We start from the raw sequence: 27,979 nt of genomic DNA, 5'->3' as shown, positions 1-27,979 counted from the left end.
TTTGTATTTTCCAGTTACAACTGAATTATATTATTGTGTGAATTTTTAATTAATTAAATTAATCTAATGGTTGAAGTTTTGAACTTTGTTTTATTTTTGCCTCTGTTATAACAAAAATAATGTTTGTGGAAATGTTTTATTTAAAATTTTTTATTATTTTAATCTGAGATGGAAATAAAATATTATTTGTTTTCAGATGATTCTGTATCTGCAGACATTAAATTAGAAGCTGAAAGTGAAAATGGTTCTGTAGAAGATATTCCATCACATATTGGACCAAATACATATCATCCAAAACATGCTCTGAAAATATCTATTAATGAGTGGCTACCAGAATTTTATCGCACTAAAAATGCTTATGGGCAGGTAATACCAGCTCCATTTGTTCCAGCTCCAATTCCTGCTTGCCCTCCTCCAATGTTAAACAGTGTACTTTCCATTGCAATGGCTCCTCCTGGAACTCAACCAATTTTACCAGGAGGTATGCCACCAAATGCTCTTGCACCAGACAATTCTACTTTCCAGCCATTAAGTAATGAATTAGTAAATTCTCTTATAGCACCAAGACCAGTTCCAGAAGTCAAAGAGGATGCTATTTTAGAACCAATGGACTGTAATCCCTCCCCAAGTACATCACCTAAACATAATGATTCTCGTATGGATCAACCAGTTAGTCTTGATGGTGAACCAAAAGACATTTCTAATAATGAAGAACAACAAAATGGTGGCTTAGAAAGTATTGATACTGCTGAAGAAATGCAGACTGAAGCAGTTGATAATGCAAACCCAAATGATGAAGATGATAGACAATTGACATCTGAAGATATAGCTTTACTTGTTGATCTTTTTTATTTGCCTTTTGAACATGGAAGACAAGGTGTACAATTTTTACAAGAATTTTTTTGGTTAAAAACACATGGTCACACTGTGTCTGAAAATAGGAGGAAAACTAAAGCAGAAATGCAAAATCCAGAAGTAGAAGAGTGGTACAGCAGAGCCAGTAAATTTGATCAGATGACACAAACTGTTGGAAAGTTACTAATTCGTCTAACATATTGTCAGAATCGTTCTTTGCTATATGATTTATATCCATATATCTGGGATATCAAAGGTGTTATATCTTTGCTTAACTCCTATGTAAAGTGGACAGGTAAGCATTTTATATAATTTAATGATGAATTTTATGATTAAGTTTTTGATGCTACTGTGATTTCCTACAAGCAGTTTGAGACAATATTGGTTTAATTAATTTTATTTCAGTTTAATAAAACTAACATCCCATTTCCTTGCCTACTATTTAAATTGCAAATTATAAAACGAAGTAATTTGGGAAAAGGTGTTAAAAAGTTTTTAAGTACATTTTTGTTAAATATTATCATTACTATCAAACCAAAAAATAACTTCAAACAATATTATGTAGTTAAATTAAGAATAATGAAGAAGTGATATTTATAATTTCATTTATATATTTTGTATATATATTTTGTAATTTTATATTTTGACCATTTTTAGTTATTAGCAGTGAATATAATTTTTATATTTTAAGCAAAATGTACTGTACATACTGGGAGATCAAATGAAACTGTTACTTGCAAGGAGTTTTAAATGTTTGATAAATAAATATTTCTTGCAACATATAGCAAAACAATAAAAAGTATGGTTAGTTCAGTGTTACCAAGCCTACTCCTTAGAAGTAAATCGTTTTTCCTCCTGATCATCTGGTATTAATATCAATCTGTTTTTGTTTAATTAAATATTAAATTATATGATGTTGTTATCTTAATTATATAATGTAAAAATTTATACAGATATATTGTATGAAGATGACACATTATAATTTACATGAGGATAAAATGTAAAATTATGTTAATAAATATTTTCATGGAAAAAATAGAAATTTTCATAGCTTATGCTATAAAGTGAATGGTTTGCTGTTTTTATTTAGAAGTGAGTGGTATTAGAGTTAATCAAATGATCATATTATAATATCAATTTAAAATTGCGAGTTTTGTAAACAGAATTTGATAGTTAGGCACTTCCTGTCAGAAGAGTTTAATTCTGTTGCAGTGTACATGTTTCTGGAGAATTGTATAGTATATATAAAGATGTAACAGTAAAGTATTTCATTAGTTGTGAAATAAAGTTCATTAGTTGTGAAATAGATCTTGAATCACAGTAATAAAAAATGCCTAGATTTAAGAGACTGAAAATAATTATATTACAACTAACAGATAAAACAATGCAACCACAGTGAAAATCTATAAAGGCATTATTAATCATTAGAAATATACCAACATTAAACAGTAATTTTTGTTTTATAACAAAAAAAAAGAATTTCAGTTGTTTTTGTGTTAAAAACAATTAATTTTAAAGATTTTTATCTAAAATCTTTCTGCAATAAAAAATATTTATTGGTCTTTTATGAATAAATGTTGCTTGGTAATTTAATTAGACAATGTTTATTATAATTAAACATTAATTAAAAATGCCAGGACAAAAAATTCTAATATATAGAAGTACCACGTAAATATCTTCTTTCATAACGTCTTTTACATATTTCAGGAACAAACAGTCATTATGGCAGAGTCAACCTTCCTTTATAAAACTTTTTCCATCTCCAGTATATGGTAGTTGGCCCTTCTATGAATTAGAATTTTGTAATGTATCAATTTTTCATGCTGGCATTTTTAATTAATTGTGTTTAATGTTTAATTGTCAATTAATTTTATATGATTGTGCCAAAACTTGGGAATATTTTACTACCATTTTTACATATTCAGGCAGAGAAAGTAGCCTATAAAGGAAGGTTGACTCCACTGTAAAGACTATTCATGAAGTGTGTAAAGGATGTTACTAAAGAAAGAAGACACTTATGTTGTACTTCTATGTATTAGAATTTTATAATGTAATGTTTATTATGTAAACTAGTCTGAAATATTTTGAAGAAATTTATCATTTGATAACAAAATGATAAAATTAATTAAATGTAAATATTTTTAAACAATATGAATATGATTAACTAATTGTTACAACTATAATGCTATAATTTCTAATAATTAAAAATTCTGTGCTGTTGAATTTATTCATTTTGATTTTTGACTTCATTTAATAAAAAAAAACATAATTAATTAGCCTGATTAAAATATCAGGCTAATTAATTAACAACTTTATTTAGTGTTTTTATGCTAAGTAATTTTAAGAGAAAATGCAAAAGCTTGAAATAATTTCACGTTAGTATATTGAATAGAAATTATTGTAATTTTTTTTCATAAAATTTGCTGTTTGGAATATGAGTTTTTAATAATTTTTATTTCTTACAGAAATGAATTGCTATTGATATTAAATAGAAAGAACAAGATCACAATTTCATAAAATATAATTTTTATAACAGTGTATGACTTGAATAATTTCCTTTTTTTACTTATATAACAATAAAGTCGAAAAGCTGAATAGAAATTATTAATAAATGTGAGCACTTTTGTCCAATTTAATTGAACTTCTTCAAACATAAAAATAAACATGAAACATTAGTGGAATAGAACATTAGTAGTAATCATAGTAACCAATAGATCTCCTTATTTATTGATTTGTCTCTTGGCATTTGCATTTTGAATTTGCTTTCCTTAACCACTCTGTTCAACACTGTAGTTCAATGTTCATCAATTTTCAACCAGTAGTTGAACCTTTCTGATACATGTTGAACTCAGTTTTATTCAGGTTTTGAATTTCTGCTTTCTTTTGGTAATTGACAACCTAAAATTTGGAATGTTTTTTCTGTATGTATGGATGTTAGTGTGTGTGTGGGTGGCACAATTTTGTTCACACCACACATTTTCTGTTGATCAGTTCTGGTCTTTTCTGTTTGATGGTATCACACAATTTGTCCATTTGATGGCAATACACTTTTGAATCAATTGTGGAATTGTTTGGTAAAAGCTCAAAAAAAAATCCCTTAAGATCCTACCAAAGAGAGCATATCTTTCTTTAAGAACTTGTGGAACCCATATATCAAGCTTTGAAATGAAACCAAGTTGTTTCAAGTGATCATAAATGGTTCACTTCAACAAATTTAGTCTCTAGCAATTTCTCATATTGTTTTTCAGTGGTTTGCTTCAATAAATACCTTTATTTTGTCTTCGTCAGCTTCAACTGGCCTTCCAGAATGTGGTTCATCTGCAATATCGAAATTGCCAAAATGAAATTTTGTTAATCAGTTTTGGCACTGTTGTTCTGTCAACAAATCTTTTCCATACATGTATGTCACACAATTTTTTCTTGATTGAACAGCATTTTTATATTTTTGGTAATAATAAAGCAAAATATGCTGAAAATGCTGCTTTCAATTTTCCATATTTGATGGGACACCAAAAAAAAAAAAACAATTGCACAGAATAAAACAAAATTCTTTACAAATAAGCCTTGAAATGTCAGCTGTCAAAATATATAATGACAATATGGTTTAAAATGGAATTGGTGGGTAAAAATACAACAAATTTTTCTGGTGGTAAAAAAACAAAATTACTTTCTGAACAACCCAATATTATGTTTCAATGAAAACAAGAAATTAGAGTTACTCCAATAAAGCATAAACATTTAAAATCCAGATGGTTTTGAACCCTGCTGATCCACCTTCCAGAATAGTAGTTCAAAAACAAAAAAATTATGCATTTCAAGAAAAATTCCAAATAGTTAATCTAACATCAGAAATTCCAAATAAAACTTTAGAAGAATTCACACTCCTGAAGATAAGCCAGATACGCTTGAAATTATTTGGTTCTTTCAAATGAAACGGAGATTATAATGGCAACATTGATTTATATTGAGGGAGAGTAGGGTGCCACTGTACAGGTGGAGGGAACATACCTCTGAACGAATGAGAAAAGTGTTCAGTGTCTGTAAATCCTTACATGTACTGTACAATAAATTACATGTGTTGGATGTTTGAGTCTGTTTCACTTGAAGGAGCCAAATACTTTGGTTTTAAGTAACCACTAAAAATAAAAATTATTTTCAGTTAAAAACAAGTATTTACTTCCGACTTCGAGGACAATACAAGTAAAAAAAAAAAAACAACTGATGAGAAACAAACTAAACTTCCGTTATTACCAACGCTTTTATTCCATAAATGATATACTTCGCTTTCTAGTAGGCCTCATCAGTGGATACATCAAGTTAGTAATCGCTGTTCTTGTTTATATCACGCAACTTTTCCCAGCATGCATCAACATTCATCCCAGTATTTAAATTAAATACTGTACATTTGCATACGTGGTGATGCAAAAATGTTCAACAATTTTTCTTTCAATACAATTTTCTATTTTATATAATATTTTAGTATTTTTTCTTATTTATATTACAATTAAATTCACTACAGTGCAAAAACTACACCGATTCCATCTTTCTTAATCTGATAGCCGCCTCATGTTCCTTTATCCTCAACTCCAGCCTTCTTCCAGTATGGAGTATATCATTTATAGAATAAAAGCATTGGTAATAATGAAAGTTTAGTTTGTTTCTCGTTGTTTGTTTGTTTGTTTTTTGTTTTTACTTGTATTGTCCTCGAAGTTGGAAGTAGATCGAGTATTTTTTACTTGTTTTTAACTGAAAATAATTTTTATTTTTAGTGGTTATTGAATATACCAATACCATTGGTTTTAAGTGTTTGGATAATTGATTCTACTAAAGGTGTAATTTCTTGTTACTTTTAAACTATAATCAAAATTTAGAGTTATTTTATTTTATTGATTTAGTGTTTCAACAATAAATAGAAAAGTTAAATAAATTTAAATAAAATTAACAATTAAATGAGTTTTATTACAGTAAATTTTAAATCACTGGATTCTATATTTAAATATTAGTAATTAATATAAATGATTTAAAAAATCAGAAAAACTAACATTTTTATCACTTTAGATACATTAGACCTTAATAACTATTAAAATCTCATTTTAAAATATTTATTTGCCTGTAATATGAGTTTATTACCTAAAATATATAACAAATATTAATTTTATCTTAGATAAATATTGAATTAAACTTAAAAATTGTTTAATACATTCTCATTTTTAATGGAAATCACAGGAAGCACCATCAGTGTAGTGATGAAGTGCAATCTTTTTGAAAAGTATTTGGTTTATGCTTACTGTTTAATAGTGGCTAACACAATGCTATAATGTATTTTGAAACATTTTAAGTTTATCTTTAGGCATTTATTATTTATTTAGTCATAGTAAAATGACATTGGTAGTTAATAGTACTGTACATTTATATTATGTTTACAATAAATGGAAATTAAATATTTCAGAAATGATCATATTTACAGATTGAAATAAAACTTTAGTTCATTTGGGGAGTAATATTTAATTTTAGTCTAAATCATGAGTTTCTTCTAAACAAATATTCTTTTATAAATATATTAAATTTACTTTGCTAATTATTAGTGAAACTGAAATATATGTACTATGCAGATTTAACATAGAAAAGAACATCTGATTTCTGGTATTCACCCTGTTAGGTATACTGAATACTTAGGTTGGACATCATGCCAACAGTGTATTAACTCAATTAAAGACTTCTTTAATTGAGTTAATATGTACTATGTTGCAACTGTTTATAAATATACTATCAAACAGTTAAGAGGTACCCAAAACAGTTCTTGCCATCAGAAGACTCAATTAAATTACAAAAGAAGTTAATATGTATGTAAATATTATTTATATATATATATATAAACTGTAATCAAATTTTAAGCCAAATATCAAATGCATTTAAATTTTCTTAAAATTGATACTGCTGTTAATAAATGGAACTTAATAATGGTGGCTTTTTTCTTTCCTTATACAATGTTCAATGACAAAAGATTGATAATCTAAATTGAATTCAAATTGCTTTATTAACAATTTTAGTTAAATCAAAATATCTTTTTAAATCAATAAGGTTCCATTAATTCTATCTATACATTGATAATCAGATTAGTTTTAAATGATTTGAATGAAAATTAAGAAGATAAAACTATTAATTGATGACATACTTGACACTGCTTTGTACAGATATCAAAAATATATTTATTTTTAAAAAATTTTCAGCTCCTGTTGAGGCAATTTATACAACCATTGTTCTATAAGAGTATAACATTGAATACAGAAGTTTAAAAAGTATTTTAAAAATAAAGGAATTGTGTAGAAGAAAATTATGTTTGAGAAAATATAGTTTAAGATTCTAATAGTTTTGCAATACCAATACAACTTAGTCTAAAACTAACCAGCAACTAAGTTTTAAAATGTCTATAACCTGTAGTTATTATAACTTAATTTTACCAGCAATATGAAGAGAAGGTGAATGAAAATGCAACTGTATGCTGAAATGAAACCTTGTTATTCAATAGCATAATTATCTTACTTTCTGTTTGAGCTGTTACTAACTTCTTTAAAATCTGTTTTATCCAGAAAAGACTTCCAACAATTCTTTAGTCCCTTCACATCATTGGTATTTATAACAGTTAGGTAGTATGATAAAGCATAAATATTTAAAGCAGCTTTATTGGGAATTGTGGTCTACATGCTTTGATTAGTGTTGGTTGTACCAATGAACAATAAAACCTTCTGCCACACCCAAAACATCAAGGAAGTAGCTCCTTCATAATTTGCTTTGGCTACTAACCTGAAATGCTCTTATTCTTGTTTCAATTGAACTTGATGTTGATTCTATGTAAAAGTAATTTTTATTTAGTCTAGAAAGATTAAATGAAAATTACTTTTAGAAAGCCTTATTGCTTTTCCACTGGACATATATAGTTGAGTGTACTTTTGTCCTTATCTGTTCTTAGGAGGCTCATAACTGAAGGATTTCTTTGTATTTACTGTTAAATGATACCTGCCTTTTTGGTGAAAGGAGCTACCAACACTGCAACTTCTTTACCATTTACCACCATTACATGCTTTTTTTCTTTGCATCATTTTTTTTGTCTTAGTCTGTTTCTTTAGAGACACTCTAATAAGATCATTTATGATGTTTAAAGGAATTTTCTTTATAGGCTATTTCTTAAGAAGCTCAATTTCTGAATCCTTTTCTTCTCTTTTGATTGAGTGTATTATGGCTCTATTGATTAATGCCCTACATACTGCCAGTATGCATTGTGTGCATGTCCTCAAAATGCCAGTGTACAAAAGGATTTTTTCTTACAGTAAATCTTTGTACCCGGGTTAGTTCTTCTCTTGAAAATTGTTTTGTCTAGAAAATTAACTTCCTTTAAACTATTTGTGTTAGCTTAATAGATATTCCCATCAAATTTTTATTTATGGAGTTTCGAAATTCTTGAAACTTTGTCCTTCTATATGACTAACATACAGTATCATCCTTACTTCTTAGAATTAATTTGAATATATCAAAGTTCTTGATAGATCAATCTTTAACCAGTTTCATTACTGGTTTCAGCAATGTCCCAGAAACTGGAGAGACCATTAATTCTCCTCTTTGCTATGTGTAAAAGTCTTAATATTAAACCCATCCTATTTTGGAACAAAGTCAATGTAATCCATAACAGTTCTAAATTTAGATAATTGCACTTTTCTATAACATATACAATCTTTGGTTAAAGATATTGCTAGTTCAATTTTTATTGGTGGAAAGAGATTTTCATATTTTGAACACCATAAGAGAATCCTGATCTTCTGTAGAGATGGATTTTGTTGTATTTAAGACTTCTTAGAATTGTTGATTGTGTTAGGAGGCTCTAAATTGGATATCCAATAAACACTTTATGTAATTCTTTCTCCAAAGGCAATGTAGGAGTGAAGGACTTTTATAAGACTTCTTCTAAGAGCCAGTCTTTCTTGTGCACTTTTATCATCTTAACAAGTTTGCTACTTGAATCCTAGAACTGGATTTACATTTTAAGAAGTAAGGAAGATTATCTGTTAGCACCGATTTTGCTTCCTTATATTTACATAAAGTTGGATTTTAATGTTATATATGTCTTTTCTAATTAATATTTGGATTTTAAATTTATCTCAGAATAGGTATACCACATCATTTTTTATACACCATTCCTTATTTTTTTTTGCAAGTACAGCTGGCCCTAGATAATCCGACAGGTATGGGACCAAAGGGGTGTCGGATTACCGAAAGTGATTATATATTTGGCATTGTTTTGCTAGCAATAGCCTACAATATTCCCTACTCCAACTGTTCAAACAGAACTGCTCATTGAAAACACATGAAACATGTGTCATCGTGTAAGAATTGGGTGGGGAGATTCACATCGCGACATACTTCTGTGCAAGCAGACACGTAACGGGGACAGGTACCTTGATGGGAGATGTCAGATTACAAAACGTCGGACTGTCAAAAGACAGCTGTATTTGTAATATTGCTGCTGTTTTTTTATTTGGTTAAAGTGCAACATTTTAGATGATGGAGTAAGTCTTGTTGCATTAGCTTATGGAAAAGAAAGAGATGTTTTCTAATTGTGCAATTGTATCTGGAATGTTTCTTTTGCCTTTAGGTTTAAACTTGTGTCCATATGATAATATAATCCTGATGTTGTCATTCATTTGTAATCCTTCTTCCAGGAAAAGCTTTATATTCAAAGGATTATTTTTGTAAATTATCCCATGTGTTTGTTTTTAAGGATTCATTTTACTTTCAGAAACTAAAATTTTTCTTCATAAATAAACATTTTCATAAATTTTGGTCCCTGAAGTGAGGGGTTTTATATTTTAAGTTAAAATGTAATTTTCATGAAGGAAATTTAGCATTTTTTAAATTTATAAGTATATTCTAATATAATAAATATATATATATATATATTTGGCAATATAAAGGAAGGCAGCAGGCGCGCAAATTACCCACTCCCGGCACGGGGAGGTAGTGACGAAAAATAACAATACGGGACTCTATTGAGGCCCCGTAATTGGAATGGGTACAATCTAAACCCTTTAACGAGTATCCATTGGAGGGCAAGTCTGGTGCCAGCAGCCGCGGTAATTCCAGCTCCAATAGCGTATATTAAAGTTGTTGTGGTTAAAAAGCTCGTAGTTGGATCTCAGATTCAGACCTGCGGTCCACCGCCCGGTGGTTACTGTAGGGACTGGACGTTTGGCCGGATTCCTTTGATGCTCTTTGCCGAGTGTCTTGGGTGTCCGGCACGTTTACTTTGAAAAAANACTATTTAAATTTCAAACTTCCACAACATAATACCAATACAAAGAAGATCGCTTTTACTTTAATAAAAAGTCTTACTTTGTCTCTTCTCCTATAATCCACATTTACGACGATTCTAGCGGCTCGTGCACACAAAGAAGAATAATCTGCAAATAAGCATCTCGTAGGAAACCAAGCAACGGTTACAATTAAGTATAAAAGAAAGTAAAAAATAATAATAATAATAATAATAATAATAGCAGATTTATATTTAAATGAAGTACATAGCATAAGTTCTTATGAATGAGAACATTGAACAGTTTTCAATTCTTGCATTCATATTCTCTTGTCTTTAGTTGGAATCACATTGAATTAATTTGGCTTAAACCTAGTAATAAAATGTTAACTTATGTATGTAATAAAAATGAACCTAATTATGTGACATTTATCTGGTATAAGCTTAGTTTAAAGGAAAAAATACTGAAACCTGTCTAAATGGAAAAAAATTCAATACCATGTGATTGCAGTTTACATAGGTTTCACTGTATTAGTTTGCATTTATGATAGTTCAATTAGTTTCTTTGCAAGAACATCATATTAGCAATATCAATTGAACATTTTGAAATGCCATCATATTTAACTTATAGAACTCATATAGCCATCATATTTAACTTATAGAAAAATTAGAAAAATACATTCTGATATCTGTAAATTCTCAAAGAATGCTTATTCAGTTGTAATTTTGATATGTAATATTATTAATTGGTACAGTATTGAGCAACATTACACAATGATGTTATTTAAGTTATATTTTATATGTAAATGGGCTAATTGATGTCAAAGGTTCAGATACCTACTACTATAACTTTTAAAATAGCATTGTAAACTTATACCTTTATAAATTATGCTATAAAAAATAATAAAAACAATTAAAATAATAACAACAACAATATAACATAATTAAGGCTGTAATAAAATTAAAATATTACACTTACTTTTGGCAGCATTTTGTAAAACTTCTTAACTTGACAACATTGCATGCAAGCCCACAGTCCCAATTGCATTTGTTTTACTGGTTGCATATGCAGTTGTATAAGCAAATGTTATCTAAGTTAATATCTTATGTAGAAATAATAATACACAAAACTGGCATAACAAATGTCTGTCTACATTGAGAGAACATTAAGCATTTTGTATCTCAAAAATTAATAATAAATATTCTGTGAATTTTCGTTTCAATTATTTGTGGATTGTGTATTTGTAAAAACACATGAAATAGAATTATTATTTTCTTCAAATGAGTTGATAAATTATTATTTAATAGAAAAAATATATATAACCAAGGATAATTTGATTGTGATTAAGCAAATTATATTTTATGAATTTTGTAATTATTTTATTTATCCTAACATATTTTTCTAATTTTAAATTAGAATTCTCTTTGGGCTTCAATTTGAAAAAATTGTAGACCTATAAATTCTTACTGTTATCTGTCTGTCCTTAATCTCAGGAATGGAGTTAGATGAAAGACGAAACCAGATACGAAAACCTTTATACTGTGTTTGCACACAATCTACGACTCACTTCGATCTTGATTTACCTACAATCTGGATTGTGACTGTCGCCAGTCGAACGTTGTGCTGTTCGCACGGGCAGTCCGCTTGAGAAAAACTCAGCCATTACATGCGATGATAAAACTGACATAACTACATGGTAAGTCACGAACACCAACAAACAAAATGGAAGTTTTGGTTAGAAATAAATACTTTTTCTTACCATACATTTAGATGTCATCGTCTCTCCAGATATCTTTTTTATTTCTCTGTTGATAGCTCGACATGTGTTCTGCATCCATCTTGTATTTCTTGCCATATATTTAATAATAGACAGATGTCATCGTCTCTCCAGATGTCTTTTTTATTTCTCTGTTGATAGCTCGACGTGTGTTCTGCATCCATCTTGTATATTTTAGCACGTGTTGGATTGTGGGATCTCTCTTATGACTGGATCTAGTTTCAAGAACTCTCTTGGGTCAATTGGGATTGAGCCTCGTTTCAGTCAAGATTAAAACGGTCGAGAGAGATTGCACCAAAGCATTGTCGCCGACCTTGGTCACAATCTAGATTGAAATGCTCGATGAAAATGGGGTATTAGGTACAGGAGGTCCTGATTAATTATATAAGAACTTCTGATACAAATCATTATTTTAATTCAAAAATTCCCCCCTGAAAGGTGTTGTTAATAGATAGATGATTGGCATGACTTTATTGTTAAAGAAAAAGTGTGATGTACAGGGCCAAGCCACTACTAATTTGAAGTGGAGAGCATATATTTTAAATTAAATAAATTAAAAATATGATTAAAAATTGCAGCCCGGAATTGTGACAATGTCACAATAAATAATTGCTCATTTACTCTTAATTATTATTTAATGAAAAATTTTTGTGTGCTAATTAGTGTCATATTTATTTGATTAATTTAAGTATGTTGTTCAGTTGTTAAATTTTTTCTATTGAAATATCTCAAAATATTTCATAAATTGAATAGATTATCACAATTCATTTATTTTTTTTTAAGTATGTATATATATTAGGTTGGTTTTTGTGCTCTAAATGAAAGATTTTTTTAAATTAACAGCTAAGAATAAAAACTTTTTAATACCAGATTCATGTTTTATACATTGCCATTTACTTCATTTTATAAGTTTATATCATTTATTGTAGAATTTATTACAACTGAAATATAGTTGTTTTTTAATTTTTCAGAATTACAGGAATTATTAAAAGCATAGGAATGCAATCAAGAAATTGGGATGTGAGTGTGCTGCATTAAGAATATTATTTTTGTTTCAGGTGTGAACAGGTTCTGATGACTAATTTATTTCAGTTTTTAATTTTAATTTTGTGTTTTTCAAGGTAACCAGCAATCTGAAAGTAAACTTACAAAATAGTTATAGAATAAAAACTTAGTAATTCAGCACTGACAACAAAGCACTGCCAATAATCTGATTTAAAAGTTGATAGATAGTAAAAAATTTGGCAAAATAATGAGTTACAACAGTATCAGCTAAATTGAACTACAACGAGTAGAATAAAATTGGCTCATTACTACCAAACCCAATAGGAGTTTATTTTTTATTTCTAATAATTGGAAGTGCTTATATTCTTTGAATTACTTCTAACTAATATTTTAATCCTCCCAAGCTTAGTAGCAAATAGGGAAAAGGTTGATTTTTATATATAATTATTTGGTAGTCTGGCATATTTAGCAGTCCTATGGATGCCAAACTATCAAAAATTTTATAAATGTTTAATTTTCTTTTTATATGAAAATAGGAGCATGAGTTATTTATATAAAAATTAAAATTTCAAAAGATTGCTAGTTTCATTGAATACTAAATTACTTTTAATTATTTTCAGAACAACTGCTCGTAGGAATTGGCTGTAGCAATCAAATTTCGTACATCTGGAATAGATTATATATATAAATATATGTTTTCAGTAATTATTTTAATTAAAAATAATTTTTTATCAAACAGAAATATGCTAATCTATTTATTTTTTCTTTTTTCCCCTCACTGCTTTAGCACTTGGAAGAGTACCAACAGGTGTGACCAGCTTCTTGTCTCCTCCATTTACATGTAGGCACTCTTCATGACGTTCAACCTTTCATTTAAATTTAGTTGTTACAGTTATACAACAAAATCTGTCTAAGTATTAACAGTTTTGAAATCATGTATGTTAGTTTTATAGTGATGTAATGCTTACAAAGTATTGTTTTTATCAAATTCTATAAATTTGACAGATCTTGTTGTTATAAATATGGAATTAATTATTATTCAATGAAATTATTAGGGAAGAACAATGCTGCAGAGATGAAGGGAAAGCTGTTTCTCACTAATATTGTTTATACTTTACAGAGGTGTAATTAATTTGTATCATGGATGGATATATCTCGACAAGAAAACAACTAATTCATCACTTTTCTTTTCTTAATTCTTATTCTATCCAAGGAACACACAACTAAGAAGATTATGACTGTGTTTTGTTTTACCATCTAGATTGATTTTATGTTAGTAATTTTGCAGAAGCAAAGAATGCTTACCAGTGCTAATCAGTTAGATGGTGAAAGCATGGCAGATGCTTTAAAATTGATTTTCTTTCAGAATAGTTAGGAAAAATATGTAAAAGCTGTCTGGTAATCAAACAAATTTTAATGTTTGATTAAATAATCAAATTAATTTTCCCTCAGAATTTGGATTACCAAATTGCTTATTTTTCCTATTCATGTGCTATGCATTTCCTAACAAAAAACTTCTTAGCAGGATGTGTGATGTGCAATATTTTATACTTCATATGCCATTATTATATTTTCTGCAGCAATTTAATATTTCTTACTTAATTTCTTGTATATGTTTATAGCAGTAATTAAACTTCATAATCAATTAGTTCTTTTTTCCTTGAATTGAAAATTTTAGGGTTCTCAAAAGGTTATAAGGAAGCATTCATGAGTGGAGAGCAAGAACCATGGCTCTTTAGAGGTGGTCTGACTGCTGAATTGCAAGTATGTATTTGGTTGATAATCTATGCGCTGCGTTTACATTAACAGTCCTTTTTTTCTGTAGGATTCTTTTTTTTAAGTTAAGATTTCATAGTAAGATAAGAAATACCCGTAATGTGCCAAGTTTCAATGCATAAAAATATTTCTAATAATGATTAATTCATTATTTGGAAATATTTTGAAAATGGTATTGAATTTCAAGATATATATCATTATTTATTATTGTTATTATTTTGTTAAATTAGAAATTTATGTACATATAAAGGTAGATTAATTGTATTTATTATTTTAAGATTAAATAATATAATTTTTTATTTCAACATTAATTAATTAATGAATTTATTGTGAAAGTTAACTAATTATTATTAGCAAAAAAATTTTAATAAGTTTAATTTTAATCTTAAATTGTTAGATATAATGAAAACAAGAATGGATAAAATAGTAATTCAGTTTTTGAAATTATAGAAGTAATTATTTTTTAATATTTTTTGATATTTAGAGATTATTACCACTTGAAAGTGTAAGTGATCTCTTCTTATATAAACCTCCAGAACTGCCTACAAGTAAAATTTATACAATACGTCCTTATTTGGCAAGTGATGAGGTAATTTATTATTTTTTTCCTAACTTGTTTGTTTTATTATTATTATTAAATTAATATGAAGGGTGTCCAGGAAATAAAGAATGTTTGGCTATAAAAAAAAGGAAAAAACAGTAATGATAGGAAAAAAGTTTCATTAAGTAATTAGTACAAGACCAGTTATTTTTCTGCATAGTCACCATTATGATTTAAATACTTGTCATAGCCTGATACTAGATTTGGATTCCTTCATCATAGATTTCCACCACCAGTTTCTTTTCAGCCATTTAGTAATAGCTTCTTTTACCTCATTATCATTTCTAAAATGTTCCAAATCTACCCAAAAATGTGTGGTCATGTGTTATTTTCATTGATTAAACATTAAATAACATTTTCTCACTCTTGCTTTATTCATATGATCACCATCCACTTTTGTGATTTGTTTATGAATTTCTGTAAGATAAACTTTCTTTGTTTAGACTTGCCTTCATACTTCACATTTGGCAAGATTTTTGATTTTTGTACACATTTTAACCCTTGACAAAACATAAACAATAAGCCTGCCGTTATCAAAACTTTACATGTGATAAGCTAACAGGTCAGAGAACAAATTGACCTTGAATCAATGGTGGTCATTTACCTGTGCAGGGTGCTATATGCATCTGTTAAATTTGAATTATTGGAATAAAATTATTTAAATTTTTTTTCCTTTTGAGAGTGGCTGTTTGTTAATTTACTAAATAAAAGTTTTGATATAAGAAAGTCATCGAATATTGAATATTTTTTCACATATGTACACACCCATTGTAAAATTTAGGAGGCTTCCTATAAATACCATTGTTCCATAAACAAAACCTCTTTCAAAATTAAAAATTCCATAAACTAAACAATGTGTGATTTTTGTGCATTTGAACATGCAGACAAGATAAACCACAGGATTTTTCAGAATCATCAAATTCAAGAAATGGCAATTAATTACAGTAGACCCCCCCTATAACGCTTAGATACGTTCCACGCTAACTGAAAATTACGTTGTAGGAACGATTAAATACATGAGCCAATCGCAGCCCGATAGGTGGGAACTTTACGGACTAAGGCTGTTTGAAAGGTTTTCTTCTATAAAATTAATCGATTCTAGACTAATTCCACTCAACATTTCCAAAATACGTATAATTTTTTGGGAATAATCTGTATAAACTATGCTATAAACAAAAAATTATAGGATTACTTACCGAGTGTGTACCGTTCGACTACGCCCGTTGTTCAAAGCTTGTCTTCGTCGCGGAACAGCACACGAAACGGCGGCCGCGATATCTGATAAATAATTTATCGCAGAAAGATAACTTGACCTTTGGAGACATCATTAATATAAATAATTTTTATGGCCGTTGAATAAGAAGTGTTTCTTTCACAAGAAATGTATAAAATTAGTGCTGTATTAGACTTACGGTACCTAATTTACATACTGTACAGACGATAATAAACTCAACTTACTAGCCTAAAATCTCCGTAGCGTGTTGCCAGGCGGCAGAAAGCATATATATAATTATAATAAAGTTACAATAAATTAAGTTAATATATAATTATATATACAGTACCTAATTTGTATATAATTAATATATAATTATATGTACAGTACCTAATTTATATATAATACTAAACAGACGATAGCAAACTCAATTTAGCCGCTCCGTAGCGTGGCGCAGGGTCGGTCGGAGGAAAGTAGTTCGGCTGCTCATCCACTATTGGTCCAGACTTTATCAATCTTCTCGCGAAACGACGTTATAGGAGGTACGTTATACGAAAGTTTCTACAATTTTTTCGCTATGTTATAGGAATTGTCGTTGTAGGAACGTACGTTATAGGGGGGTCGACTGTAAAGCATAATTATGTGCAGAAAGTCAACAGAAAATCTCTACCTTATGCTTACAGCCATGCTAAAAAAACTTCATGTGAGATTACAGGTTAATTGTATGGTATTAATGATAAAAATTTTTAAATGTTAGATTATTAAGAGTTCTCTTGAATTTATAATTTTGCCAGACTAACATATCATCATTAAAATCATAAAATAAATTTAAATTTAAATATTCCAATTTGATATTATAATATACTAGTGGTCAGCATGATCCTTTCTTGGAAGCCTATCCCCAATGTTTTTTAATTCTCTCCCTTTGCATTGCATTTTGTAATTATTGCTTTTAAAATTTTTATTTAGAATATTTTCTAAAATAAAAATGTAAAACTAATTTTAAGTATCAGTTAGCCATGAAATTTTAAGTTTTAAAATTTATTTGCAACTGTCAGTAAAAGAAGCAAGTGTTTGCACTACTGCCAGAACATCAAAAAGAAACTTAGCGTGATCACAATTTATCCTGTCTGGTTTTGAAGATTTTAAAATAATATGATCTTCTAACATAGAACAATAAATAAATTTTGTTATTTTATGTGTAAAAATTAACTTTTTACATAAGTTTGTGCTAGGTTTAAAAAAACTGCATATGAAATTTGTCTTTAACTATAGCAGTAAAATCAATAAACAGCACTTGTAAATTATTTGCATTTCTACTATATAAGTAATGTTTAGTCAATTTTTTAAAAAGTGTTTCATACTGTACACATAAGTTTCTGTTTAAAATTTTTTATTTAGGTCAATAAGTTAAAAAAAAAAACCCAAAATACTTACAAGGGGAATCTGTGAAGTTGTCATCCACAAAATTTTGTCAAAATTGGTGATGTGTAATATTTACTTGTTCTTAAACTTTGCCAAAGCTGCAGGACCAGACATTCTCAAAAAAATTGTGATTAAAGTTTTTCTAGAACTATTAATGCCTATACAGAAGTGTCATTCATATGTTCATGGCATGGTGTGATTAGTTAAGGTGTTGTGTGAAGAGTGTTAATATGCAGGTTTGAATTCAGCATGAGTTATTAATTAAATTGCAAATCTAAGCAATGAAGCTGAAATAGTTAGAAAGTTTTTTTATAAATTAATATTTTTTCATTTTATTTTACTTTTGAATATATTCTATATATATTTGAAAATTCAGATTGATTACTTTTTTCAAATGTGCTTTATCTGACCTTAAATAGGTTGAAAACATTTATTATTAAATAAATAATTTTCTGGAATTAAGATTGTTTTTGTTTTATTTGGCTCTGCTGCTGTTCAAAGCTTTTGATATTTTGTAATAATAATTACATTGATCTAATAATCTACTTGATGCATATCTACTGTAGAATCATACAATAGTAGCATTTCTGAATATGGCCCCGTGAGAAGAGAATTAAGTACTATATAACATGTTATTGCTTTGTTGATAAATGGATGATGCATGCTTGTGTTTATAATGCACAAATAAAACAACATAACTTCTATAATGGCTATCAATTCTCGGGATTTCTGATCCTGAAAGCTTAACTGACTTCTACTCAACCCCTTAGATTTTATCAATCCTCCTGCATTGTCTTATTGATTATTTTAGAGACTTTAAAAAAGTACTACTATGATCAAAAAGTACTGGGAATGGTTCATTTAAACTGCACATGTGCAAGAGGGCACTGTCATCATTTGGTATGACTTTCATTGGCATCTAGCAGTAATCCATGTGTCATTATCTGTTTTCATCTGCAAATAAATGCTTGTTTCGTGTATAAAGAATATTTGTACTTGTGATTTTTTTCAAAATGTTGCGTGTTATTGAGCAAAGAACATGCATTAAATTTCGTTTTTGCAATGGAGATACTGCTATAAAAATGTTGGAAATGTTGCAAAAAGCCTTGGATGACAATAGTCTATATAAAAAAAAAGTTTTTTCAAGTGATACAAGATGTTCAAGGAATGTGTCAAAAATGAACCACACACTGATAGATCATCCACTTCAACTGATGAACAACACATCTTTCAAGTCAGAGATTTCATGCTCAATTACCGTTATTTTAATAATTAGGGACATTATTGAACATGTTCCAATATCATTTGGACCTTGTCAAGCAATTTTAAAATATCATTTGCGCTTGCAATGTGTGTCACTTCTTGAATCGTACTAATATTATTGAATTTTTTTCAAAAACAATAATATGTTCAAGTGGCTAAGGATATGCTTCTTCAAGGTGAATCATTCTTAAAATGATTTGACTGTTTTCTTTGATTGTCATGGTGCTGTGCATCACAAATTCCTTCTGACTGACTAAATTGTCAACAATGAATATTATTTGAGTGTTATGTCATTTGTGTGAAGCAATTTGAAGAAAATGACCTGATTTGTAGCAAGAAAATTTATGGATTTTGCACCACCATAATGCACCTGCTCACAATGCTCTTGTTATGAATTTTTGGTCAAAAATTCAAAAAAATACAGTTTCACAAGTTCCATATTCATCTGATATGGCTGTAGGACTCTTTCCTGTTTTCTCCACTAAAATTTCTGCTTCATTGTTACCAATTTGAGTTAATTGATGCATAAAACAAAATTTACTGAGAGTCCTGAAGAGGTTTCATGAAAATCACTTTAAAACATGTTTTAATGATTGGAAAAAACATTTGCATACTGTAAGTGCATTGCAGTGGGAGAGGAATACTCTGAAGGGGATGAAGTAAATTCAAATCTTGTGTGTTATTGAAGCATTTTCAATACTTTTCTATCACAGACATATGATTCATTTTGTGCGATTTGTTATATTACAAAGTTAAAATACTTGGATATACATATTTTGAAAAGTTAGTTTGCACTGGTATTTTTAACAATGAAACTATCTATATTTGATTATATTTAGGCTGCTGTATATGAAGTATGTCGTAAGACTTGTGATGATGGAGGAGATGGCAGTGAAGTATTTCCCGATTATCCAAATCTTATTGGAGATAAGTAAGTAATATTTTGATAATGCATATATATTATAATTTAAAAAATTTTTAAACTTATTTTTATATTTCTTAGATTGGTTGGTGGCTTTTTATGTTTGAGCCCAGAATATTGTTTTGTTGTGGAAGATGAATCTGGTGTTTGTGGTTATGCTCTTGCTGCCCTTGATGCTCAACAGTTTCAAAAGAAGTTAGAAATGGCTTGGATAACAGAACTTTGTTCAAAATATCCTGCTCCTAAAAAAGATAATGGAGAAATGATGACACCATCAGAGGTAATTATTTTTTAAAATTCTTGATAAATTAGTTTTTTCTGCTCTATCATAGTGAAAAAGCTCAAAAATATTTTTACTTTTTAAAATTGATACTTCAATTATGTCAGTTCATATTGATTGAATAATTCCAAATAACACATTTGATCACAATGCTTAACCTATCCCATGTTGAAATTTTTCTCTGTTGCATGTGGCTGCCATATTGAATTTTTGTCGGTGTTAAACTTAACAAAAATTTTGTTAGGTTTAACACCGACAAACAATTTTTCTGTTTTTTAAAAAAATAATTGTGGCTATTGTATCATCCGAAATTATTTTTTTTTTTTATTTTTCACAAACAAAATAGATATAATTTTTTTGTTTTTTTATTTTTGTTTTATTAATATATTTTGGAATTTAGTTTTAATATAAAAATTATACTGACTAGCAACATCTAGTTCCAAAAACTATTCGATGCTGTAACGAGATATCTCAGGTCTAATGCTTTGGGTCAGAGGTCACAACCCTGAGATATATTGGGAATAACACAGGACAGGTTAAGCAGTATTTCACAGGTTATGTCATGTCAAAATTTTTATGCTTTACAATTCTATGTGCAGTAAGCTAGAAATTCTATATATTATTGCAAAACACCTTTCTTCCTCTGGACGTTCCAAATTATGCCTAAACTGAAAAAGACTATTTAAGATAGCTGAAAACATTTGTTCATTTAATTTTAAAGAATTTGCTAGAAAAAGTGAGAAAGATGTTTTGCAATAATTTTATGCTTTAGTCTACTGAAAAAAAGATCAAAGTGAAAAAATGTCACTTCAAAAAAATTCCCCCAAGTTTTCTGTCAATAAAAAATTCCCAATCTGGAGACACTGGGTGGATTGCATGAAAAACTGCCTTTGGTTTTCAATTTCATTTCCTGTTTTGCTGTTTGAACTCGTAGCATGACATTGCTAAGTGTGTGGTATATGGGACTCCCATCACACAGGAGCTTGACATTATGCTGTTTTTTCCTGAAGTGTGTTTTTTATTCAATTTCATGCCAAATGTTGGAATAAGTGGACTAGGATTTTTATCATCAGTATTATATTTTTATTGCCACTTTAATAAAAATATCACCAATTTATTAAAATGGCAATAAAAATATAATACTGATGATAAAAATCCTAGTCCACTTATTTCAACATTTAACATGAAATTAAATAAATAAATATATTTACAGAAACATTTTCTTTAATCAATGCTTTAAAACCTATTTCATCCAACAGAAGACAATTAGTAGCTTTATATTAGTATATAACAGATAATTAACTATTTCTAATTTAAGCTTTAAAGAACTCTAAAAGAAATATTTTAAATATTAGAATTTTTAGTTTTTTAACCTGACAATTTAAAAGACTGTTTATATAATATTTTTTTTATTTTTCAGGAAATAATTAGCAGTTTCCATAATTACAAATGTGCTATGCCTGAAGAAGTTTATAAACATCATCCTTCTGTTGTAAGAATGGGAATTCTTCCAACTGTGTCTGACCTAAGTGTGCCAAAACGCCTTCTAGCATGTGTGTTGTCCACATTAAAAGCAAACGGTAAAATTATTTCTGTAATTAAATAAAAAAAGGATAATTTTAAAAAATAGTAATAATGATACATTTTATAGGATCCCATGGTCTGTTCAGTGAAGTGAACGTAGGTGACAAAACTGTTGTAGAATTTTATTCCAAACTTGGGTTTCTGGAAATTTCATTACCCAGTTACACTTGTGAGGATACTTTTTATCTTGGAAGAACATTCTAACCAATGTATCTTTATACACCTGTATAAATGTGTTTATCATCATGTGGCTTTGCTTCGTAAGAAGCGATGTATAAGTAAGTGCATTGCATTTAAGTGTAGTGTAAAGATTTTGATGCAGTTTCCTATTTTGATAGGGTGTATTAATTTTTGTTTAAAAGCATTGGGAAATTTGTATCTGTGTAAAATAAAACTTGTCATGTAATACATAATGACTCAATATGTATTTTATTACTTAGCTGAATTTAATTATATAAAATGTTGAGTTAAGATTTAGTAATTGAAATCTATATAATCAATTGCTAAAAATGATTCACATTGATTTATAGAATATATTTTATCTGAAATTGATAGTTTTCTGTCTGATCTGTTATTTTGAATTTAAGAAGTTAAAGTAGATAAAAGGCATTATTTATTAACTAAATTACAAATTAAAAGTAAAAAAATATCAAAAACATTGTTCTGTAAAAAATATTCAATTTGTTCACATTGGCATTATTCTCAGAAGATCAGACTTAAGATTTTATTAAGACATTAATTAGTCAAATTTGTTATAAAATTTGAATGTTTATTCACTGAAAGCTGCCTTACAGTACAGTGTTTATAATGCAGTTTAGTATCAAATCCATTACATGAAAAATCAAGTACTGTTATTAATGTTTTAAACATTTTTAAAGTTACTTTAATATGAAGATGTTATTTTTACACAAACTATGATTGTAGAAAAACAAATTCTACAAACTGATTGTAGAATTCAATTTTTCTAATGTAATTACAATTATTTTTGTAAAATGTTCATTGTTGTTATTTTGTAAATAGGACTGAAATTAAAAATTTTCCTCCACTAAAGTCAATATTATGTTTCTAAAATATGGAACAGTGAAGCCAATAATAGTTTAAAAGATTTTTCTTTTATCAGGCCAATTTTCTTACTTACATTAAACTTTTGAATTATAATGGAAAGTTTTAATTTTTAACAGCTGAAAAATTTTGCATTGTTAAATTTTTATTTTTGTTATATAATTTCTTTTAGTTTAATTTACCTAAATATTTTTAAAAATTGTTAGATGCAGTATGCATGCATAATACAGCACACAGCAGTTACTTTCTATTGGCTCTTAAGCTTTTTACCATATTAAATTAGTACCTAATAAAATTGAATAAAGTTATATTGACAACAGTGATTAACTTGAGGAAACAATTCCATCCAACAGTATCATTGTGATCTTTTTTGAATGGTGAATAAATATGAATGAATTTGTAATGAACACAATTAATTAATTTAATTTAATGGATTAAGAATTAACAACAACTGAACAACATTAACTAAGTGATTAAGAATAAGTTCATGAATTATTTTTCTTGTTTACTTTTATTAGACATGGTAATTTAAAATTAAAAATATTAAAAACAAATTATTATGTTAAAGGCATCATTCTCTTCTCCTGGGGACTCGGATTCTTATTTGATCCGATAGTGAGAAACGGATATGTTCTCCAATACATATGTTGAACTCCATTCTACATCATTAGATAATCCTCATTATGGGCTTGATTGATCCTACAACGGACACAATGAAAAATAACTTTTTAGTGCTTGAATATCCGAGAATTAGGATTAAAAGTAAAAACTTAAAATAATTACAAGTTATTTATATGGACTGGCAACGTATTGTCTTTAGCGACGAATCTTGATTCATTTCGGAACAGAAAACTACCTTGTTAGAATGTGGAGGACTATTATCGAGTGCTTCAATTCCGCTTTTATTGTTGAGCGAAATACTGCCTCTACTGCTGGCATGCTGTTTTTGGAAGCCATTTCGTATGACAGTCGGTTATCCCTAATAGTAATACGAGAAACATTGATTATTCATCGGTATGTTGAGAAAATTGTGCAATCTCATGTATTGTCTATCATTTCAGAGCTGCAAACAGCCATTTTCTAGCAAGATAATGCTCGGCCGCACAAGCTAGGGCTTCCCAAGAATGTATCCTTTACATTGTTACACTTTATTGGCCTGCCTGGTGTTCAGATTCGTCGCCCATTGAGCATTTGTGAGAGCAGATGGAACGCTAGCTTTGGCCATTTACGAGTGTGATTGATTTGCAGCGGCAGTTGCAACACCTGTGGAAAAATTTCTCGCAGCATAGCATACGATGCCTATATGCCTCCANATTAATGGAATGGAAATTTGAAAATAAAAACTTTGTTTATATGATGCAGTAAACTAAAGAAAACAAATATGATTTATAATGGCTTTCTACAAAATCATTTCAGCTAGGGACCATTAGCTTAAAGTAATTTTTCTTGATCTTGCTTTATGGACAGCAGTCTGGGAAATCATGTCACTGAAATATGTAATACTAAAACATATATGTCAGAATATACCTTACATTTTACTTGTACAGAACATCAAAATGATCTCCATTATCATGATAGTCTGATACAGTGCCAAGTTGCTTTGATATTTTAGAGAGATAATCTGGTATGAGAAAAAAATCATTCCTATCACTGCATTCTTCAACTGTTCTGTTGACTGACTCTGATAAAATCCCACAAGATATTGCCTGGCATAATAAGATCACGGCTTCTTGATGTCCATGAAAAAAGTGCTGGGGGATACTTTGGATCCTCAGCCAATCCATCTATTTGGGAATAGTTTGTCCAAGCACCTACAGTTTTGTCAGAGTCTGTAGGTAGTTCTATCAGACAACAAGAATTGAAGAATGCAGTAATTGGAGAATTTTCTTTCTCACACCATATTACCTTTGTAAAACATCTCAATGAACTTGATGCAGTTTCAGACTGTTTTGATCACAATGAATTCATGCTGATGTTCTGGACAAGTAAAGTATATTCTGACATATAATATGTTTCAGTTTCTTCTTTACAAGAATAAAATGCAGGATAACCTGACTTCCTTGGATACCCTGTACATATTTCATGCAGAACATTTTGTCACAATTAGCATCTTAGTCCAAGTTCATAATGATTGTTGTGCAAAATTATAAGAAGATACTGCATTTAAATAATAAAAAATCTTTTTTAAATTGTCAAATCTACTTTTATTAAAAATTTATTATTTTTTTTTACTACATATTTTAATTTTTAAATTTTCTAATAAACAGTGCTGAGTCATGAATCATATTTTGAAAATGCTGATTTGTATTATAGATACCTTTTTGTTTTGAAATCTCTTATTTATTGTGATTTTGATAATCCATTGTAATTTAGAAATAAATTTTGAGAATTCTGTTGAATAAAAGCATTCATGATCCATGTATGTAATAAATATATAATGATGTTAAATCTCAAATTAAGAAATACTGTATATTTTTCATAGAAACAACAAATTTAAATTTATTCTAAATTGAAGTATTTTTAGTAGTTAACTTATTTGTAATATTAATTAACTATTATATAACTTATGATCATATTAATTAAAAAGTTTTGTTTATTGTTAATGGATTTACTTTTATATTGAATTGGTCACATGATTATGTGGATGATGATTACCTACTACTGTAGGAATTCAATTTTGCATTTTTACCTTCATACACAGTTTGGCATTAGTGATATGAATTGAGGTGTCATTCTCAGGATTCTCAGTCTCGTCTTTATGCTGCTGACCAATTTTCTTTGAATCAAGCCTGTCCATAATGGAAAAATGCCTTAATATGAAGAACTTTTCCTGTATTAATTTATAGTAGTGAATGCCATAGTAGAACTTGCTACTTTATATTTATAAATACTAAGGATGCACCGATAAGCAAAATGGGCGATTACCGATTAATCGGCCAATTAGTGTTAATAATTTATTGCATTAATAATGTGAGATCCTGGAGTTAATTATACAGTTAATGTTAATGTGGAAAAAACCCATTTTTCTCCACCTGGTATTTCCATCTCCCTCGGGTCAGGTAAACAAGAGACGATTGAATATCCTCGCAAAATCAACAATCTCTTCCTTTGTTTCTAAAATAAATCTCAACACTTAATTGTTGACGCATTGAAACTTCGACATTGTTTAAAAAGCTGAAGTGTTTGTGTTTAATATAAACAAAATATATTTCTTTAACTGCTGATGCTGTATTTGGACAGCAACTACAAACAATTCTCCTTTTTTAAGTGTAACAGCCCACTGGTTGAAGGATGATTTTCAGCAGGAAAAAGCTGTTTTGCAAATTGTTTCCTTTGAAGGTTCCCACACAGTTACACAAATCAGCAAACAGTTAAAAAATTGTTCTTGAACAATATAAGTTGACAAGTGATAAGATATTAGTACTAAGAGATTCTGCAGCAAATCTGGTAGCTGGAATTAGGAATTGCAACTTAGAAGCATTATCATGCTTTATACATATGCTGCAGCTGACACTAAACGAATGCATATTTTCTGAACAAGATGTGAAAACTATAATCACAGTTAATAGAAATATTGTCACACGTTTTAATCATTCTGATGTAACTGTAATCAAATTGGAAGATTTGCAAGAAAAGTTAGGTTTACAGAAACAAATTAATTCAAGATGTTCCTACTCGCTGGAATTCTACATACTACATGTTGGAACAGCAAAAGGCTTTTGTCACATATGCTATAGATAATTCCTATGTTGAGCCAATATCAGTGGTCTCTCGTTGAAAAAATTGTTCTACTTGTAAAACCATTCAAAGAAATTACTGTGGAAAGCCAACAAACGAGAAGCCACTTCATCTTCAATAATTCCCACAATAGAGACTCTGAAATTATTCTTATCAAAAGCAAAGATCAGTAGTTCCTTTAGTGGCGTTAATACCACAACAGAAGAACTAGAAAATCCAATAAAAAAAAAAGATTTTCAGCATATATAGAAAACAAGTCTTTATGCTTGTCATTTTTATTAGATTCAAAATGAAATTTCAAAAAGAGGATATGGTAAAGGAAGTCTCAATAAGAATTAAATTCTGAAGCTTCTACTTCTAGAGGTGATCAAGATGGAGGTGAATCTGTAAGTTTTTCTGACTTATTTGATGAATTAGCTTCTGGTAAACGAAAGAATGAAGAATAGCATGTTTTTAACCTATTCAATACTCTCTATTTTATTTAAAGTTTAAACTTTACATTATACGTTATATTATACTTATAATATGTATCGATAAAAGGAATAATTTTAATTGTAAAATTTTTTTAATATTCAGTTTGTCATGTAATAAATAATAAATATATAACAGAAATTTATTAGTTTTTATTACTAACATTGTACGTAACATTCTAACAAAAATACCAAAATGTAAAATTGGCAGATTATCGAAACCGATTAATCGGGGAAGTGGCCGATACCGATTAATTGACGAAGTGGCCGATTACCGATTACTTACCGATTAATCGGTGCATCCTTAATAAATACAACAGATTAAATTTACATATTATTTCATTTTCTGAATTATTTCTTACTTCAATCTTTTGTTTCTATTTTTTTATTTTTTCACTTCAATTTTTATCATCATTTTGTAGTTCTTGGGGCACATGTCCAGAATGCCCACCAATAAATCTGTTGGTTTGTAATTATTATTACAGTAGAACCTCGATTATCCGCCCTAATTGGGGACTGGGGTTGGTCGGATAATTGAAAAGTCGGATAACCGAAAAGTATGAAAAAATCCATTATTAGTGTAGTATATTATTATATCCCATGTAATTAGTATATTAGTATATCGCTATTAACCTATTTTGCGTTGAATTTTCATCGATGTTAAGCCTAACAAAAATTTTTTAAAATAATAATCGTCGCTATTGTA

At 28.7% G+C, this 27,979-nt stretch overlaps 1 protein-coding gene across 1 annotated transcript; it reads left to right on the top strand.

Annotated features, from left to right (window-relative positions):
• Positions 1–186: 186 nt before the first annotated feature.
• Positions 187–22,413, top strand: LOC111636175 (protein O-GlcNAcase-like; the record flags this gene model as incomplete). Its single annotated transcript, XM_023381369.1, has 8 exons — positions 187–1,150; positions 13,727–13,780; positions 14,618–14,703; positions 15,200–15,304; positions 20,057–20,148; positions 20,221–20,419; positions 21,840–21,999; positions 22,071–22,413. Coding segments are annotated over 8 exons (1,797 nt in total), but the record flags the coding sequence as incomplete, so codon positions are not given.
• Positions 22,414–27,979: the final 5,566 nt, after the last annotated feature.

The sequence above is a fragment of the Centruroides sculpturatus genome, unplaced genomic scaffold (genome assembly GCF_000671375.1).
Source record: "Centruroides sculpturatus isolate CEXI.00-Female unplaced genomic scaffold, Cexi_2.0 scaffold208, whole genome shotgun sequence".
Classification (NCBI taxonomy): domain Eukaryota; kingdom Metazoa; phylum Arthropoda; class Arachnida; order Scorpiones; family Buthidae; genus Centruroides; species Centruroides sculpturatus.
The sequence above is the reverse complement of the archived record's forward strand: the minus strand, read 5'-3'. Positions and strand labels throughout refer to the sequence as shown.